The sequence below is a fragment of the Cyprinodon tularosa genome, unplaced genomic scaffold (assembly GCF_016077235.1).
Source record: "Cyprinodon tularosa strain WSP-4 unplaced genomic scaffold, ASM1607723v1 ctg430, whole genome shotgun sequence".
NCBI lineage: Eukaryota > Metazoa > Chordata > Actinopteri > Cyprinodontiformes > Cyprinodontidae > Cyprinodon > Cyprinodon tularosa.
The window spans coordinates 168,109-187,057 of record NW_024039153.1 but is presented as its reverse complement, the minus strand read 5'-3'; the positions used below and the strand labels follow the sequence as shown (position 1 = coordinate 187,057).

The 18,949-nt window shown below is 37.7% G+C and overlaps 4 protein-coding genes across 4 annotated transcripts in view; 2 read left to right on the top strand and 2 right to left on the bottom strand.

Annotated features, from left to right (window-relative positions):
- adgrf3a (adhesion G protein-coupled receptor F3a) overlaps positions 1-10,338 on the top strand; it is a 35,015-nt gene extending 24,677 nt beyond the window's left edge. The window contains exons 10-17 of the mRNA XM_038299548.1: positions 1,087-1,233; positions 2,339-2,453; positions 4,797-4,875; positions 5,093-5,275; positions 8,185-9,516; positions 9,595-9,636; positions 9,713-9,745; positions 9,824-10,338. Coding sequence (XP_038155476.1) covers positions 1,087-1,233; positions 2,339-2,453; positions 4,797-4,875; positions 5,093-5,275; positions 8,185-9,516; positions 9,595-9,636; positions 9,713-9,745; positions 9,824-9,889 — 1,997 coding nt within the window. The 3' untranslated portion in view covers positions 9,890-10,338. The remainder of the gene's footprint in view (positions 1-1,086; positions 1,234-2,338; positions 2,454-4,796; positions 4,876-5,092; positions 5,276-8,184; positions 9,517-9,594; positions 9,637-9,712; positions 9,746-9,823) is intronic.
- On the bottom strand, positions 10,125-11,563 carry LOC119792811 (ankyrin repeat domain-containing protein 66). The gene is given in 3 exon segments (XM_038299615.1): positions 10,125-10,266; positions 10,368-10,622; positions 11,559-11,563. Coding segments are annotated over 3 exon segments (402 nt in total).
- Positions 11,564-13,525: 1,962 nt separating this feature from the next.
- Positions 13,526-18,393, bottom strand: LOC119792798 (tudor domain-containing 6-like). The gene is made up of 2 exons (XM_038299584.1): positions 18,067-18,393; positions 13,526-16,214 (listed from the first exon to the last, which is right to left on the bottom strand). Exons 1-2 carry the CDS (start codon positions 18,092-18,094, stop codon positions 13,765-13,767), a joined length of 2,478 nt encoding a protein of 825 aa, XP_038155512.1. The 5' UTR covers positions 18,095-18,393; the 3' UTR covers positions 13,526-13,764.
- smc6 (structural maintenance of chromosomes 6) overlaps positions 18,357-18,949 on the top strand; it is a 39,025-nt gene continuing 38,432 nt past the window's right edge. The window contains exon 1 of the mRNA XM_038299582.1: positions 18,357-18,478. The gene's annotated coding sequence lies outside the window, so the exon portion shown is untranslated. The remainder of the gene's footprint in view (positions 18,479-18,949) is intronic.

The following is an 18,949-nucleotide window of genomic DNA, read 5'->3' as shown; positions in this document are numbered from 1 at the left end:
CGTATGTATGTATGTATGTACGTACGTACGTATGTATGTACGTACGAATGTACGTACGTATGTATGTACGTATGTACGTATGTATGTATGTATGTATGTATGTATGTATGTATGTATGTATGTATGTATGTATGTATGTATGTATGTATGTGTGTGTTTGTACAGTGAATCAAATAAGCATTTGAACGTCCTGCTCTTTTGAGATTCATAATCTAAAAACCACAAGAAACCACAATATGTGATTTTTTAAACTATTTATTTGTCTGATACAGCTGCAAATAAGTATTTGAGCACTTATCTATCAGTTAGAGTTCTGACCCTCAAAGACCTGTTAGTCTGTCTTCAAAATGTCCACCTTCACGCCATTTAAATTCCTAAATTAGATGCACCTGTTTGAGCTTGTTAGCTGCATAAAGCCCCCCGGTCACCCCATACAATCAGTAAGAATCCAGCTAATAACATGACCAGGACCAAAGCTGTCCAAAAACACTAGAGACAAAATTATGCACCTACACAAGGCAGGGAAGGGCTACGGGGAAATTGCCGAGCAGCTTGGAGAAAAAAGGTCCACTCTTGGAGCAATCATTAGAAAATGGAAGAAGGTAAACATGACTGTAAATCCACCTTGGACTGGGGCTCCATGCAAGGTCTCACCTAACGGAGTCTCAATGATCCTAGGAAAAATTAGAAATCAGCCCAGAACTACAATACTGGTCAATGATCTGAAAAGAGCTGGGACCACCCTTTCCAAGGTTACTGTTGGTAATACATTAAGACGTCATGGTTAGATATCTTGCATGGCACGGAGGGTTCCCCTGTTAAACAGTTTGCCAATGACAATTTGGATGATCCAGAGGAGCCATGGGAGAAAATCATGTGGTCAGATGAGACCAAAATACAACTTTAGATTATGTCTCTCACAGTCGACATGCGCCTACGATGACAATTTAAGAACCCTCTATGATTTCTAAGTGGGAGAACTTGCAAAATAGCAGGATGTTCAAATACTTACTTTCCTCACTGTTATATATATATGTATATGTATATATATATATCATTAATTATCCTGTTTATTTACATTAACAGATGGACAAACACTGACTTATCAAGCTCAGAAAGTAGTGAACTGTAAAGAAAACTCAAATGGTTCGGGTTCTCCAGCAGTATCATGCACTATGAAAAATATATGTAATCAAAGTCAAACTAGAGATATGAAGATCGAAGTGATTTATGGTATGTATCAGTTTGTAATTTTATTTTAAACTTAGAACCTAAAGATAGATTACAATGTTTTATTAAAGAAAATTACATTTATTCCATACAGAATGTGAATGTAAATGTCTTTATTGTCCCAGAATGGGGAAATTCATTCTGCATTTAACACATCCCCTGCCATTGTGCGGCACCCAGGGAGCAGTCTGGGGTTAAGGGTTTTGCTAAGGAACCCAGAGTGCAGGCTGTGGGGATCGAACCGGATACTTGCAACCTTTTCAGAGCACAAACGCACTGCTCTAACCACCAGGCCAACACTTACCCAATATATAATATTATGTATCTATAACTTTATTAATTTTAATGATTCTAGATGATTAAGTAATTTAGATAAATATAGGGTATGTGTGTACCCTTTATTTATCTAGTTAGATCTGTCTGTCTTTTTTTTTTTTTTTTTTTTAACAAAGATCTTGTCATAAATGGTAGCGGCACACAGACTTCCCAAATAAAAGTGAAATGACACGATAAAACATTTGAGATAAAGTATTAGTAGAAAATAAGAACAAACATTTAACATTTTCTAGAAAGAGGGGGGTATGAAATGTGTAAATGTCCGCTGAGTTTTATCAAGTCCAGCATCTATGCTGTTGGTCACTTGCAGCTATTAGAGGGCAACAGTCTTCCTTCTGCTCGTAAGCTTTATGTTGCTAAGTAAAATGTTTCCATCAGTAATTGTGACCCACCTACAAAAGTACCAATACCTGTGGAGGGTCCTTATTAAAGTATGGGGCTTCCATGAAACTTCAGCAGCACCCTCATGTCATAGTTCATTAATGCAGTAAATAATGCAAAGCAACCCCAAATGAGTAATGAGTTCATGTACTGTACAGTACATTATCATACTTTTTCTTGGACAGAAGTTTCTATTTTCTCACTCTGTTACTGGTTTTGCAGAGTACTGTATTTTTCATTCGCTGTAATTCATAATCGTGAACATTGACACTACTAAACCTCTGAAATATATCACAATTTATTTGAAAAACATCTTTGTGTTTCACTTTTGAAAAGAAAAACACTTAATTCTGAATGAAAATTCTCTTTAATTCATTGTGAATTATAACAGTGAACGATCCGTTCTGTGCACCGGAAGGTGACTGGAGCCGGACCAAAGCCGATTTCACAGCAGAACTAAAATGCAGTGAAAAGGCTGGAAAAAGAAAGCGAAAATGTTCATTAAAGTAAGATTTGAAACCTTTTCTTCTTTTCACAAATTTAATGAAAACTTCTCATGGTTTATTTCATTCATGAAAATGTATTGAAAGCTGCAGTTCTCAACAGAACAATTCTTTGTGTGTGTGTGTGTGTGTGTGTGTGTGTGGCCATGTCTTTGTTACCTGGTGGAGACAATTTCCCAGGAATATGCTACATTTTGGGAACTCATAGGTACTTATAGGTACTTGTGGGGTTTAAAGACTGGTCCCCATCAGGCGAAGTTCTGTTCTTGCGGTGGGGGTAAGGTTTAGATCTAAGGTGTGAATTGAGTTTAGGTTAGGTCTAGGGTATTTGCGTATTTGGGTATTTCTTAGCGGTTAGGCGTTAGACACTCTCTCGATGCCCCATCCGTGCTGGGGCCGTGCTGTACCTACAATGTGGAGCAGGTATTTTCCAACACCCACATGTGTGGACTTACAGGAACATATGGGGACATTGCATTGGTCCCCATATGGTAAAGTTCTGTCCTGATGGGTATGTTTTGGTAATTGTTAGGGTTATGGTAAGGTCTAGGTTAGGCCATATAATTTGAATGCAAGTCAATGAAGTGTCCCCATACGTCATGAAATCACAGCTGTGTCTGTGTGTGTGTGTGTGGGTGTGGCCATGTCTTTAATAACTGGTGGGGACAATTTCCTAGGAATATGCTACATTTTGGGGACTCATAGGTACTTGTGGGGACCAACAACTGGTCCCCATAAGGAAAGTTTCTCTTCTTGGGGTGGGGGTTAGGTTTAGGACCAGAGATGGCAAAAGTACTCACTTTCCGTACTTGAGTAAAAGTACAGATACTTGTGTTAAAAAATACTCTGGTAAAAGTGGAAGTACTGATTAAACTTCTTTACTCAAGTAAAAGTAACAAAGTACAGGCTTGTAAATTTACTTAAAGTATAAAAGTAAAAGTAGAAACCACTTTTTTAATGCCGTTGCCTACATTTTAAACGGATGTCTGCCAATAGGACTAGATCTCCGTTGTGTTAATTTTCAATCATCTCGTCGTCCATGCTACTATGCTAACGCCACCGCCACCAAGCTGCAATGATTTGCCGCCAATGAATACCGCCGAATCTGTCGATTCATCTTGTAGTGGTGCGTCAAATGCAACGTAGATTCCCATCCACATGTGTGGACTTACAGGAACATATGGGGACATTGCATTGGTCCCCATATGGTAAAGTTCTGTCCTGATGGGTATGTTTTGGTAATTGTTAGGGTTATGGTAAGGTCTAGGTTAGGCCATATAATTTGAATGCAAGTCAATGAAGTGTCCCCATACGTCATGAAATCACAGCTGTGTCTGTGTGTGTGTGTGTGGGTGTGGCCATGTCTTTAATAACTGGTGGGGACAATTTCCTAGGAATATGCTACATTTTGGGGACTCATAGGTACTTGTGGGGACCAACAACTGGTCCCCATAAGGAAAGTTTCTCTTCTTGGGGTGGGGGTTAGGTTTAGGACCAGAGATGGCAAAAGTACTCACTTTCCGTACTTGAGTAAAAGTACAGATACTTGTGTTAAAAAATACTCTGGTAAAAGTGGAAGTACTGATTAAACTTCTTTACTCAAGTAAAAGTAACAAAGTACAGGCTTGTAAATTTACTTAAAGTATAAAAGTAAAAGTAGAAACCACTTTTTTAATGCCGTTGCCTACATTTTAAATGGATGTCTGCCAATAGGACTAGATCTCCGTTGTGTTAATTTTCAATCATCTCGTCGTCCATGCTACTATGCTAACGCCACCGCCACCAAGCTGCAATGATTTGCCGCGAATGAATACCGCCGAATCTGTCGATTCATCTTGTAGTGGTGCGTCAAATGCAACGTAGATTCCCAACCAATTAGATTGAATTTGGTATTGATGGCGTGAAAAATAATAACGGTAACTCCATTGAATTTATTCAAAACTAAAGTAACGAGCCAATTTTTTAAGATGTAAGGAGTAGAAAGTACAGATATTTGTGTAAAAATGTAAGGAGTAGAAGTAAAAAGTCGCCATAAAAATAAGTAGTAAAGTAAAGTAAAAATATCAGAAAAATCTACTTGAGTACAGTAACGAAGTATTTGTACTTCGTTACTTCCCATCTCTGTTTAGGACTAAGGTGTGAATTGAGTTTAGGTTAGGTTTAGGGATAGGTATGTGTCGGTAATGGTTAGGGTTAGGCCATAGAAATTAGTGGGAAATGAATGGAAGTCAATGGAAGGTCCCCACAAGGATATTGTGACACAACATGTGTGTGTGTGTGTGTGTGTGTGTTGGGGGGGTTTGTGTGTGTTAAACAGTTTCATTAACATTTTCATAATCCTTTCAGCAATGGTGTTGCAACTTGGGATGAGGAGGTTTCAGAATGTATTGAAGAGGACCTCAACAATGTGCTGGAAAAAGCCAGAGTACGTGAACTTAACTTTCTATCGCTGTTCAGAACTTCATTTTGAAGAAGCTTGCTAAGAGCTTCATAGTTATTTTTTCCAACATTAATAAAACTGTCCAATGAATAAAAGTTTTGACAAAAGATATTTAGTTTAAATTATTGTCATATCTGTCCGCTGGTTAAATGAGTTGCTGATGATCACACAATAATAACCTTTTATCGTTCCTCTCTTGCAGATTAGTGACATTGGACTTGGTGTATTGAAAGAAAATGCTGCAGAAGTACTTCATGAGTTTGAGACTATCACTACGACATCAAAATTACCTGGTTATGCCAACTTGGAAGCATCGGTGGATGTAATTTCTACCATTGAAGATAAGTTACAAGGGGAAAACCAGATGAATAGAACATCAATTGAAGTGAGTGTCAAACCTCAACCATCTCTTAATAATTCAAGAGCATTTAGATCTTGAATTATTAAGTAAACTGTAATATTTTGTTCAAAATATATTACAGTATTGTTCTTTTCCTCATTTCATTTTTTACCCAGCTTCTTTCTTATTGTTGAATCATGAACACTTAACTTTGGCCACTGTGACCCACAAGGCTTCTCTAGAGCCTCGTGGTTGAGTCACCGATGAGCTCTTGGGAGTAACTGAGTACTGTTGGGAAGGTTCACTGTTGTTCAACATTCAAAACTTTAGATCACAGATTTTAATGACTGCTTCTCATCTGTTGGTGAATTTCTTCTGATAGTAATCAGGTGTGATGCTTTTGATGCTAAAGGTCTTTAAGGCTTCTCTGTTATAAGACACAAATATTTTTAAGGGCTTCTTGGTTCTACAGGAAAGGCAGTATTAATGGCAGCTTTTGAAAATAAGTTCAAAAACAACATGAGCTAAGGCGTCAGAGGCATAGGTTTATTGCTTATGAATCAGAAGTCGAAGCAAATCATCAAACCAACAACATCGTCTTGTTACTTAAGAGATAAACACGGTATTAGCAACAGAATTACACATAGCCTGCCATGGTTTATACCTATGAATCCTCTCCCGCTGTTGTGGTATTGAAGGATGTAATCAGTTTTAACACACACCAATCATCTCGTTATGATGAGAAAACGACTTTTTATCTTTAAATAATGAGAAAATTAACTTGTTTTCTTGAGAAAACTGTTGTGAAAAACTATCAGAGGGACACAACCGCTCTCAGCTTACGTACTGTCACAATAGCAGGGAGTATTTAAATCTTTATTGATGTGTGCTCTCCCTGAACTTTTGATTTTGTGCTATCTCTTCTGCTACATTTAAACAGTTATGTCTCCATCTAGAAGCAATGAAATTCTCAAGATGATTTAGCTAAACTCAATTCTTTCTAAAGCCAATGAATCTATAGGTCTCCAGGTGCCAAGCAATGGCAGCCCACTGCTCTGCAAGGGCATTGGTTAAATGTAGAGAGTCAATTTCATTGCTCTGTACTTGTCAGTGTAGTGACAATGAAAGCTGGAAGAAAAAAAGGTCTTCATCAAGTAGACCCATAAATGTATATATATATATATATATATATATATATATATATATATATATATATATATATATATATATATATATATATATATATATATATATATATATATATATATATATATATATACACTACCGTTCAAAAGTTAGGGGTCACATTGAAATGTCCTTATTTTTAAAGGAAAACACTTTAAACTAGTCTTAACCTTAAAGAAATACACTCTATACATTGCTAATGTGGTAAATGACTATTCTAGCTGCAAATGTCTGGGTTTTGGTGCAATATCTACATAGATGTATAGAGGCCCATTTCCAGCAACTATCACTCCAGTGTTCTAATGGTACAATGTGTTTGCTCATTGGCTCAGAAGGCTAATTAATGATTAGAAAACCCTTATGCAATCATGTTCACACATCTGAAAACAGTTTAGCTCGTTACAGAAGCTACAAAACTGACCTTCTTTTGAGCAGATTGAGTTTCTGGAGCATCACATTTGTGGGGTCAATTAAACGCTCAAAATGGCCAGAAAAAGAGAACTTTCATCTGAAACTCGACAGTCTATTCTTGTTCTTAGAAATTAAGGCTATTCCATGCGAGAAATTGCTAAGAAATTGAAGATTTCCTACAACGGTGTGTACTACTCCATTCAGAGGACAGCACAAACAGGCTCTAACCAGAGTAGAAAAAGAAGTGGGAGGCTGCGTTGCACAACTGAGCAAGAAGATAAGTACATTAGAGTCTCTAGTTTGAGAAACAGACGCCTCACAGGTCCCCAACTGGCATCTTCATTAAATAGTAGCCACAAAACACCAGTGTCAACATCTACAGTGAAGAGGCGGCTGCAGCATTCTGGGCTTCAGGGCAGATTGGCAAAGAAAAAGCCATATCTGAGACTGGCCAATAAAAGAAAAAGATTAAGATGGGCAAAAGAACACAGACATTGGACAGAGGAAGACTGGAAAAAAAGGGTTGTGGACGGAAGAATCCAAGTTTGAGGTGTTTGGATCACAAAGAAGAACGTTTGTGAGACGCAGAACAAATGAAAAGATGCTGGAAGAATGCCTGACGCCATCTGTTAAGCATGGTGGAGGTAATGTGATGGTCTGGGGTTGCTTTGGTGCTGGTAAGGTGGGAGATTTGTACAGGGTAAAAGGGATTCTGAATAAGGAAGGCTATCACTCCATTTTGCAATGCCATGCAATACCCATTGGACAGCGCTTGATTGGAGCCAATTTCATCCTACAACAGGACAATGACCCTAAACACACCTCCAAATTGTGCAAGAACTATTTAGAGCAGAAGCAGGCAGCTGGTATTCTATCGGTAATGGAGTGGCCAGCGCAGTCACCAGATCTGAACCCCATTGAGCTGTTGTGGGAGCAGCTTGACCGTATGGAACGCAAGAAGTGCCCATCCAACCAATCCAACTGGTGGGAGCTGCTTCTGGAAGCGTGGGGGGCAATTTCTCCAGATTACCTCAACAGATTAACAGCTAGGATGCCAAAGGTCTGCAATGCTGGAATTGCTGCAAATGGAGGATTCTTTGACGAAAGCAAAGTTTGATGTCAAAAAATGCTTTTATTTCAAATACAAATCATTATTTCTAAACTTGTCAATGTCTTGACTCTATTTTTTATTCATTTCACAACATATGGTGTTGAATAAATGGGACTTTTCAGGAAAAAACAAAATTGTTTGGGTGACACCAAACTGTTGAACAGTAGTGTATATACAGTGCTTGTTATATATCACAGATATATTTAAAATAATGACATGAAATTATGTTTTTTTTTTTTGCTTTTAGGATTTTATAATCTCATCCAGTCATCTGCTGAATAAGAGTCTTGAAAGCTCATGGAATGCAACTCCTCCTGAGAACAAGTCATCAACAGTTGCTGAGACCTACATGATTGCTGTTGAGAAATTCATTAAGAGATCAAACATAACAAATATACCAAAGGAAAATCTGATAGTGGATGTTTGTAACAAGAGTGCGGAAACCTGTTCAGTGTCTAGTTTCGATGTCACGATTTCTATTTCAAATGCTGGTGAAGTTAAAACAGCTACATTTAGAAACTTGCAGAACTATTTGCCCTATAACAAAAACGAATCGGAGCCTAACAGTATTGTGGTTTCCGCAACTGCAGAAAACAAAAGTATCGATCATATTACCATTGAATTTAAACTGATCAACCCAAGACCTCGCAACGTTGAGTTAAAGTGTGTGTTTTGGGACACTAAGCTTAAAGGGTGGTCAACGGATGGATGTGAATGGCTGGGGCCATTCAAGGAGAGCAGCTGCGTCTGTAAACATCTTTCCTCATTTTCCATTCTAATGTCCAAGAAGCCCCTGGACGTCCCTGGCTTAACCTATGTAACCTATGCAGCTTTGTCAGTGTCAGTGTTGTCCCTCATCATCAACCTCGCGATAGAGTTCATTGTCTGGAGCGACGTTGTCAAGACAAGCACTTCATATTTACGCCACACTGCCCATGTGAACATTTCTCTGTGTTTGCTCATTGCTGACCTTTGCTTTTTGGCATCTTCTCAGCCAAAGGGGATTTCAGACCTCTGGTGTCGGACCTCCGTGGTCCTGAAGCATTTTTGCTTTCTGGCCATGTTCTTTTGGATGTTTTGTCTGAGCGCCACACTCCTTCATCGAGCAGTCTTTTTGTTCCACAAGGTGAGCAAGAAAAATTACCTCAGGTTCTCGTTACTGATTGGCTATGTTTGCCCCTTGCTTATTGTCTTTATCACGTTTCTCACCAACAATGGTGGAGCGGAGGGCATGTACTACTCAAAAGACTCCTGCTGGCTGGTTTATGCCGGACTTTTTAAGGGAAGCATTTTCACATTCATCATTCCAGTCGGAGTGATTGTTTTCATCAACATTTTCTCGATGCTTGTGGTTATCATGAAGCTCATAAGTCATCACGCAGAAATCAGCAAAAAAACTGATATTTCGGCAGAGGAGGAGAAAGCGGCTGCCAAAACGGTGCTTAGAACCGTTGTCCTCCTGACCCCGATCTTTGGCGTGACGTGGATCTTTGGATTTGCCATGCTGGCTCTTGATCTCACAAGCGGAGACATAGCTTACGCAGTCAACTACATCTTTAACCTGCTAAATGGCTTCCAGGTAGAGTTCAGATGATATATGCAATTTAAGAACTTAACAAGGAGTATTTTCTGTAAAAGTTATTTCTTTCAATTGCAGGGTTTTTTCATTTTGTTGACCACCTGCTTGGGAGACAAGATGGTAAGTTAACAGAAATGGTAGGACCCCATATGTTTAGATTAAGCATCAATACATCTTTTCACTGTACTTTCTGCAGACCCGTGAAGCTCTACAGAGGTACCTAAAGAAAGTAGGTGTTCATCCAATACTATTGCAAGTTTGCAAACTACCATTATTTTTTGTTAATGTCTATCTTGTTTCTTCTAAGCCCCAGTCTCCAGAATCCAGTGTCAGTGAGAGCTCCACTAAGCTGGAATCAACTGTGAAGAAATAAAACAAGCCCATCATGTACCTTTACTCTTCTCTGTGATTGATCATTATTATTTGTACATAAGTATTTATACATGTATTCTGTAATATTATTCTTTATTGGTTAGCTTTGATTAGACAAATGTCAAGCCTGCTCAAAGTAACATTGCAACACTATCATATAAGAAGTGAAAAATCACTGCACATTGCACCTTGCAGAAATTATGTTAAAAACTGTTTTTGTTAAAGCATACTGCAAACTAAGTCTGCTGGATGGTTTGAGAAACAAACATTTCTTTTCCATGTTCTTTGCTTTGCTGCACCCACTCCTCATCTGTATCATCTAATGAAATGCCATCCAGAGCTGCTTTCTTGCGGTAGGCCTGGTACTCAGACTCTGCTCTGCAACATATATAAAAAAAAAAACATGAAACATTTACATTTAAACATGTATAATCATTAATAATAAAGAATAATGGATCAAAAGGGTTTTTTTGTCATACTTTTTAAGGAATCTAACACATTCTTGGTGTTCTTATATTTCGGCTATCCTTACTGGTTTGTCTCCACAGCAGTCCTTCTTCTCTATGGGTGCATGGAGAATGTGCAGCATCTTCAGCACAGCCAGCCGACCGGACTCCGCAGCATAGCGGGCAGGAGTCCATCCGTGCTCCGTCCTCAGACATTGCCTGGCTCAATGTTCTATGAGAATCCTGACCATCTCTGTATCTCCTCCGAAAGATGCAATACAAAGTGATCTGAAGAAATAAAAGCAAAAAAGGTTTTTAACCTGCCAAATTAAAAAAACACAAATTGGGAAGTTAGTGATGGTAAATGTCATGACGCCATAAACAGATAGACTGTAGATAACCCCGTAGGCCTAATTTATTTAATCAGAATGCACTATTGGACCAGTTATTGGCTATAATCTAAACAATCCAACCATCAATACTATTCTTAATTGAAAATCAAAGCCAGAATCTGGTTCCAAATATATCTTTTGGCTGTAAAAAAAAAAATTTCATTTTTCGTAGTGTTGATATTTCTCCTGAAATCAAAATATTTAAGCTTTAAAACTGAAGGCTAAAGGATGAAAAAAATGTAAGGGACCAAAAACATGAACTTCCCCTTATTTTACAGTTTGTTAAATACAAATCAACAAGTTAACCCGCTCTTGTCGTTTTTCATTATCTTCTTAATAAATAAAGAGTTTGTATATAATCTATTGCCTTTACATCTGCAACCAATTCGATAAATCGGTGAGTTATTTGATGCACCCAACCGTAATAATCAAGGGGTTATCCCTGCAACATGTTTAAAAATAAAAAGGTTTTCCCCTCCAGGCATACACTATATGTGTTATACCTTTTATGCAGTCATGCATTTTAGATTTAGCGCTCCATGATTTTAATTCTGCAGATAGTTGAGTAATTGTTCAATCTTTTTCCTTTAAATTTTACTGGGTGTTACTTAGAAAAGACGCTTACTTTTTGAAGTTGCTCTCATTCAGCTCTTTCCCCTTCAAAACTCTAAACACAAAACCCTAAAAGACCAAATTTTTGGTAGCAGTTAATATTGTCCCCTGATCTCTAAAGAAATCCCCTTATTAGTGCTTTGGGAAAATGCTCTGTTTGAGACGTGACATGCACTGCGTCAGGCTAGACACATTTCGTCCTTTTCAGTTATGACTTTACGACATGTAGAATTTAGCTGTGGAAACATCTCCTTTAGCTAAGAATGAGATGCATGACAAAAGCTATGAATACAGATGAACATGTGATTTCTTTTATTGTTTTATTTCTAATGTATTATCTGAATTATTGGATATTATGTTTTAAGTTTTGAGGGGGGAAAAAATGAATCCATTTCCCTCTGGGATTATTAAAGTATTTCTGATTCTAAGGTAACATCAAATGTGAAAAAAATTAAAATGTCTGAATATTTTTAAAAATATGTATTTTCATGCTTGTTGGGGATGTATAAAAACACAGCCAAGTTTAAGAATATAATGTATTTTAGATGTTAATGTTGATACCGTATTGCCATTGACTTGTACTGCTGCTAAACCACCCCCCACCCCCAAGAGCTGATGTTGCTCACAAACCCTTCGGCATGTTCATTTTTATGCATCCATCAGATGTTGATGTGCTTCCTAATATATCCCAACAACCTTTAGCTCTTAGTAGTCACAGTTTTAAGCCTATGAGGTCTACCAAACAAAAATAATGAAGTTATTCTAATACACGATGGGTCCAAAATGGCGGAGTTATTATTTGAGCCGAATGGAACACTGCCGCCTGCTGGACAGGTCAAAGCATTACATATCCATCTATTGAAAGTTGCACTGTATTCCAGTACCGCATCCATAACAGAGAGAAGTCTCCTTTTGAGGTTAATAAATATTATTTCTTCAAGACTATTAGTTCTGCGTTGACCTACTGGGTTTATGTCCCTTAATGCCAGTAGTCTAGTTGTAAAAAAAAAAAAAAAATAGGATGGTGGAATTTATCTTTTTTTTTTGGAAGCATAAATAGCCTAATTAATATAGTCTATTAACCTAAAACGCCAGTCATTGACCTTGACCAAGGCACCTGGCATGGCTATCACCACCCCTACATATTTAGCGTGGCATTATGTTATAAATGTTATAGAATACAAGCAGAAGTTCTCCATTAATTTTAAAAAGAAAAATTTGTTTGTCTGTCTTGCCCATCTTAAAGGATAAAATGAAGGGTGAGCAGCTGTAAGAGAGAGAGACCTAAACCCCCATTTTTCCACTACATTTCCAGTTCAGAGGCCTCATGTTCCTTAGCACATTCTTTGTTAACGAGTTTGTCATGAATATGAGTTTTAATATTTTGTGCTTAAGTGATAAAATAGAAATTAAAATGCTGAATCAGAAAACCAAATCATCCACAATCCATAATTTAAACAGTGAAACATAGCAGTAATTATCTTTCATAATCATCCTACACGGGGATGCAGATCAAAGTTAAATGTAGGATGCACAGAGCTTAATGTTTAAAGAAAAGATGAGACTTTAGAGCATGATGGTGGTTTCCTTCCCAACAGGAATGACTAAAGCTGTAGCTAAAATGAAATGGTTTACATTAAAACAATTCATGTTAGATCAAGATCCAAAGTCTTAACCTTTATGCAATTGTGAAAACCAGACAAGACTTCAATTTCTTTTCACACATTCTCTACCCCCTTTGATTTTTAGGCTGTAGTTGAGCAAAATGAAAGAACCAGAATACTTAATCAGTAGGTCTAAATTACATTTGTGTTGCACAGTTTCTATTTTTATTCACAAAACCATTAGGAAACAATTTTTAGACATGATTTAGAAATCAGTATACAATACACAAGACCCAATGGTCTTTTCCCCCTATATCTTAAGATTTTATAACGGTAAAATTGTTGGAAAAGATCTGAAAAAACAAAATAAAAAATTGCTGAACTCCCAATAAAGCAAAGCTAATTTAAAAGAACAATGCCACCGTTATAAGAGCAAAGAGGAAACCTTTTTTGGTTTTATTTTGTCAGAATATAGAAGCAAAACGATCACATTTTATGCTAATAAAAAAAAAACATTTTTGCAAGTTGGACCACAAAAAAAAGCAATGATCGGTTTTCAGTTTAATATTTTATGAACAGCTTTATTTAATTTTGTATAAGTTCCAACACACAAGAAGAAGCAATGAGGCATTTCCATTTTGATACAATCAGTAAGATTCATCAAGAGAAGATGGTCAAAAAAAAGCTCCATCTTATTCCTGGATATGCTTGAGTGTTTGCCTTTTACTCCTCTTATAATACAGACAAACTGGAGGCATTTTTGACTGAGCTGAACCACTTTGAGATCAGTTGATTGAAGGGTTTTTTCCAACATACATTCCTCTATACTTTCCAGTGTTGCTGCATTAATGCATTTATGGAGACCCCTTCACATTCTACTTCCACTGAATACTGGGGAACTGGAACCTCCGAATAGTTTTCCACACTGACCACTGTCAGGTTTAATGGTTTATCAACAAGAAGATTGTAGAAGACATCATAAGCCTGCTCATCCCAGGAACCCTTAGACTCGTCGAATCCCATCAAACGACACATAAAGGCCTGAGGTGCCATCTCCTGGAGACTCTGAGGCAAAGGTCTTACATCTTGGACGTCTATGTCTGACTCGTTTCCATAGTCGATAAAAAGGACATGAAATATTTTGTTACTTTTCTCGACTACCAAGGCTCTGTACCACTGTTTATCATCAGGAAACAGAGCAAGACAACGGCTGCCCGGTCCTAGACTCTGAGGGAATGTCACATCGTCTTGTTCCTCTCCGGCTTTTTGAGCTTCTTGTGACACTTTGCTTAAATCCTCAGTATCTGCAAATTGACACCAGAAGAATTTTGGCTCTGAAATACAGGATGCGTAAACCATTTCCGTTTTAGCCCTGATAACTTCTGGTTGCTTGAACCTAGACACGGTCATATTCTCTTTGGAGGCATCAGGGTTATAAATGTTGTCACCGCTGTAAAGGTCTTTGGAAGTTTGGGTTTGTTCCACATCATCTCCAGAATGTTCTTCAGAAGATGGCTTCCAATATTTCTCTAGTACTTTATTTACCACAATCTCGTCACACTGTGTGGTTACTGCATGTTGAGGCACTGCGATCTCTGAATTATTATCCGTGGCTGCAACTCTCACTTTAAGTGGCTTGTCAACTATGATACTGTAGAACTCATCGTAAACCTTTTCATCCCAGGAGCCCCTGGACTCCAAACCCCCCAAACAGCACAGAAATGCCTGAGGAGCAATCTCTAGCAGGTTTTTAGGAAGGGGTCTTATATATTTTTTCTCAACATCACACTCATTTCCATAATCAACAAACAAGACATGGACTGTTTCGTCTCCTTTCCCTGTTACTAGAGCTCTGTACCACTGGTTGTCTTCTGAAAACAGAGCAAGGCAGGGACTACCAGATTCAAAGTGCTCAGGTGAAATCATGTCTTGTGCCTTAGCAGCATCTTTAGCAAGTGACAACACTTTGTCAAGGGTCTCCGTGTTGGCAGGTTGACACCAAAAGTACTGTGGTCCAGCAATGCAAGAAGCATACACATCCAGAATCATGTTTTTGCAAATATTTGGCCACTTGTACATGAGGCCGACTACATCTTGCTTTAGGTAAGAGTCAGAGGAAAGCCGAGTAATTTCTATGTCGCTGTGGGAGCTCTGAATGAAAGTGTCAGTTTTGCTTTCACTGTTCTCAAGAATTATGTCCAACGTCATCCCTTGCCTTACTTCTGGTGAAACGACATATGTGGCACACATGTCAGTGTTGGGGTTGTCCAACACTGATCCTCTTGCAAGTTCGGGTGGGGAAAAGTCCTTCTTTGGCACAGTGGCCTTCTTAGAGACAAACCGGTCGCCATCCTTATAACTCATAGCAGTTTTGTTAGGTAGTCTCATTTTTCTCACTTTATCCCTGACCATCGCATTAACACTGAGGGATCCATTAAACATCTCAACCAACAGTTTCCCATCATTCCCTTTTTCCACTACTGAAATGGTAAAACTGTTCTCCAAAGCACATTCTGCAAACCACTTGTTGACTTCCTGTGGTGTATCTGGAGGAACATTATAAAGGCCAAGTGAAACAGCCTGAACAGGGACAGACCTGGCAATGGTTGCTTCAGGAGGGAAGGGGCGAATATCTGTTTTAGGAACAGCAAGGGTTTCCCCATAGTCAACAAAGTTCACCTTGAGTTTTGGGGAACTTTGTACTATAAGACCTCTGTACCACTGATTGTCACTATACTTGGCTAAGCAAATACTGTTGAGTTTCATTTGACAATCTGAGCTTTGAAGCTTGTTGGGCAGGTTTGAAATACTCTTCCAGAGTTTGTCCAATACTTGTGAATTCCTTGTCAACTGGCAGTAGAAGTGATTGACTGATTCAGTAAAGGTCACCAGGACATCCTCTTCTTTGCCCACTTTAATGCCATGCATGGAGTAGTTATACTCATCTACTCGAAGTTCAGTAGGAATTTTCTTCCAAGCTTTTGATAGACCAGAATAGTCTGCCAAGTGCTTAGATCCTGACTGAATATCAACCATGTTCTGTCTGAGGCCATTTTCAGATGTTTCAGGCTTGTCAACACGTTTCAATCCAGAGACAGAAGAAGAGCCCAAATCCATGCATTTCTCAAAGTCTCTACCTATTTCATCGACCCATTTGACAGGAGAGGGACTGGTGGATTTTTGCAAGTTTGAAAGCCTTTCCTGAAAAGCATCCTGTTGAAAGACCAGTGGCTCAATGGGTTCTCCTTCAGGCTTCAAAGATGGACCAAATCCTGTCGAGGTAAGGGAAAATTATTAATGCCTTCAGCAAAAGATGGGAGTATTAGACAGTTTACCAGTTTAAAACAAAATCTAGATTTAATGAGCATGACTTCATACTCATTTGTCTTAGCAATTTTCTAAATTCAGGCAGATTTTGTGTTTCAAAGAATGAATGCAAGGCAAGTCAGAGGAGGTCAATCTGATTGTGTAGAAAATATATAAAAGTAAAAAAAAAAGTATTCGATTGATCTTCTCTCGCTGATTATTTTCACAACTTATATTTCAACTTCAATGTTGCCACACTGCAAAAAAGATCTAGAAATAAGTAAAAGTTTCTTCAATCAAGTGTATTAACTGTTCATTTTAATGGGTAAATAAGATCATTTATGCACTTAAAAATAAGGCAATGCAATTGATTTTTTTCTTTTCTTATTTTAAATGTAAATTGTCTTGTTCCTTTGGCAAAGGATCTCACCTCCTCAATTCAAGAAAAAAAATGCAATAATTTTAAGAAAACATTGACCATTTAGATTTCAAGGTTTTGCAGTGCACCTACATTTTTATTTTGGAAATGATCTATTTTGTGTCGATTACATTTAATGTCCAACTTTAAGCTAGATAGAGCCATTAGGAATGCCTGAAGCTACTTATAGCCTCATTGGCCTGTGAATACAAGTGGCACTTGAAAAAAGTGTGAGCATGGAAAATAACATTTTCTCTTATTACTTTATCAATGTCTATCTTATTTCATACAGTGACTGTTTCATATTGCAGTTTATACAAATGTAGCATTGAACCTAAATCTCTGTGCTAAAGTAGTTTGGTTATTATTTTTTATTTATTTACATGCAGTTTTGTAAAAATACTTTTTAACAGTTAAAATGCAGAATTAAATTATCTGAAAGTTAGTTTTTTCAATTAACTCACCTGTTTCCAAGCCTTTATGTTTGTCAGTTTTTTTATTTTCTATTTACGGCCAGAGAACACAACATTTTAAGTTAGAATATTATATCAGTGTTGAACAATTGAACACATAAATAAGGACCTAATAGTACTGCACCTGCTTAAACGTTATTTGGGATGCACTGTAATGAAAACTGGGTAGATGTTAATCAAATATCAAATCTATGACCCACAGTCAACATTTATTGATATCACATTTCACCATGTGTTGTACGACATGGAAAAAAGAAAACAGTGCTGACATTGCTTTTGTGCATCATAAAAAAAAAATCTTCTACACTTAATTTGAAATGTTCAATTTTGAGATAGTTTTAATAGGTTAAACTCCTATACACTCAACACAGTAAATATCTTTAAAAAATTATAAACTAGTTTAAAAAGAATAACTTATAATCACTGTGAGAAAGAGATGGGAGAGAGAGCTATAAGATATATAAAGGCTGACATTTTTGGCCCATATGGGAACAAAAGTATTCTGCATTTTAGAGGACTTCTTAATGTCTCAGATGAACAAGCAATCTCACACAGCTGCATTTTCCTGCTTTGCAACTTTCAGCAGAACGCCCACTTTTTTAATAAGCAATTTCCCTTTCGTTTCTACAGGTGTGACAGTGAAGCAAACATAATTTCAAGCCATTGAAATCATTTTGTGTGGCCTCAATTTTTATTTTATTTTTTTTTACATTTAAAGAGGTATTTTGGATTCCATGGGATTTTTATTTTTTATTTCCCCAGACCTACTTTCCATTTTATTGAATTTTTTGCTGTTTGCATGTGGAGTCTACTGTTGGTTTGCTTCTAATAATAACATTCTTTTACTTTGAGGTTTTCAATAAAGATATCTGATATTTGATATCCTCTGAGTACTTTTAACTTTAGGGTTAACTTATTTTGCCTTACCATTCGTGCTGCAAGCTGCGCGTTGCATCTTGCTCCTCTGGCATTACTGGGCTGGTGGTGCGTTCAGGAACTCTGGGTTTTTAAAGGCTTCGATAGTTAACGCCTCACTCGGCACGAGCAGCGCGTCATCAGTCTGAAATGAAAGTCGCTTTTAATATGGTTGGATAAATCACTGTATTAACCTCTGAATGGGTAAAGCTTCACCCGTTACATGTTTAGTCGATAAAAAGAAAAACAAAAAGAGACAACTCGGGTTTCAGACTCTCGTGCGTTGTCGCAGGTGGGCCGTCAGCCAATCAGAGGGCGCGCTCTGAGTTCCGTGTTGCTGTGGTTTCCTTCCAACAGTCCAAGCAGGAAGTGCCAGAAGTGTTATTGTGGACGGCTGCTGTTCTCTCAGGTTCTCCAAATCATGGTAAGAATGTTGCTGCAGTTAATTTCCAAGCTTTGAGCTAAAGACTTTTCCCACTTTTAATCTTCTTCTTCTTTGGTTTATGTCCGTCACGATGATTGTTTCTGCGCTTAGAAAAACTTGGTGGTGAAATAAAAAGGCGCTTCATGAGTGAACCAACAGGTTTAAAGGTGCATGTGTATTAGATCGGTCACTGTAGAGAAACCTATATCTCCCTGCCTACTTATAACCTGTTGTATTTAGCTCCACAGATTAGCATTTTATTACACTGGAACTAATTATAGGCAAGTTTGCATTTGATCTCTCTTATATCAACATGTGATGGTGCTAAAGTAAAGGTGTGAACTTCACGACTTAAAGAAATAGTTAGACACCACGATATAATGCAATTACTGCTTTTATTTCGGGGATAAAATGTTATAAACCTACTGTGGTTTTTATATAGTTTACAGAATCCTATTTTGTCACTATGAA

Bases quoted from the DNA above. Each gene is read 5' to 3' on its own strand.
- LOC119792798 (XM_038299584.1), bottom strand. From the start codon at position 18,094: ATGCAACGCGCAGCTTGCAGCACGAATG. The intron at 16,215-18,066 runs GTAAGGCAAAAT...TTACCTCGACAG, and splicing joins CGCAGCTTGCAGCACGAATG to GATTTGGTCCATCTTTGAAG.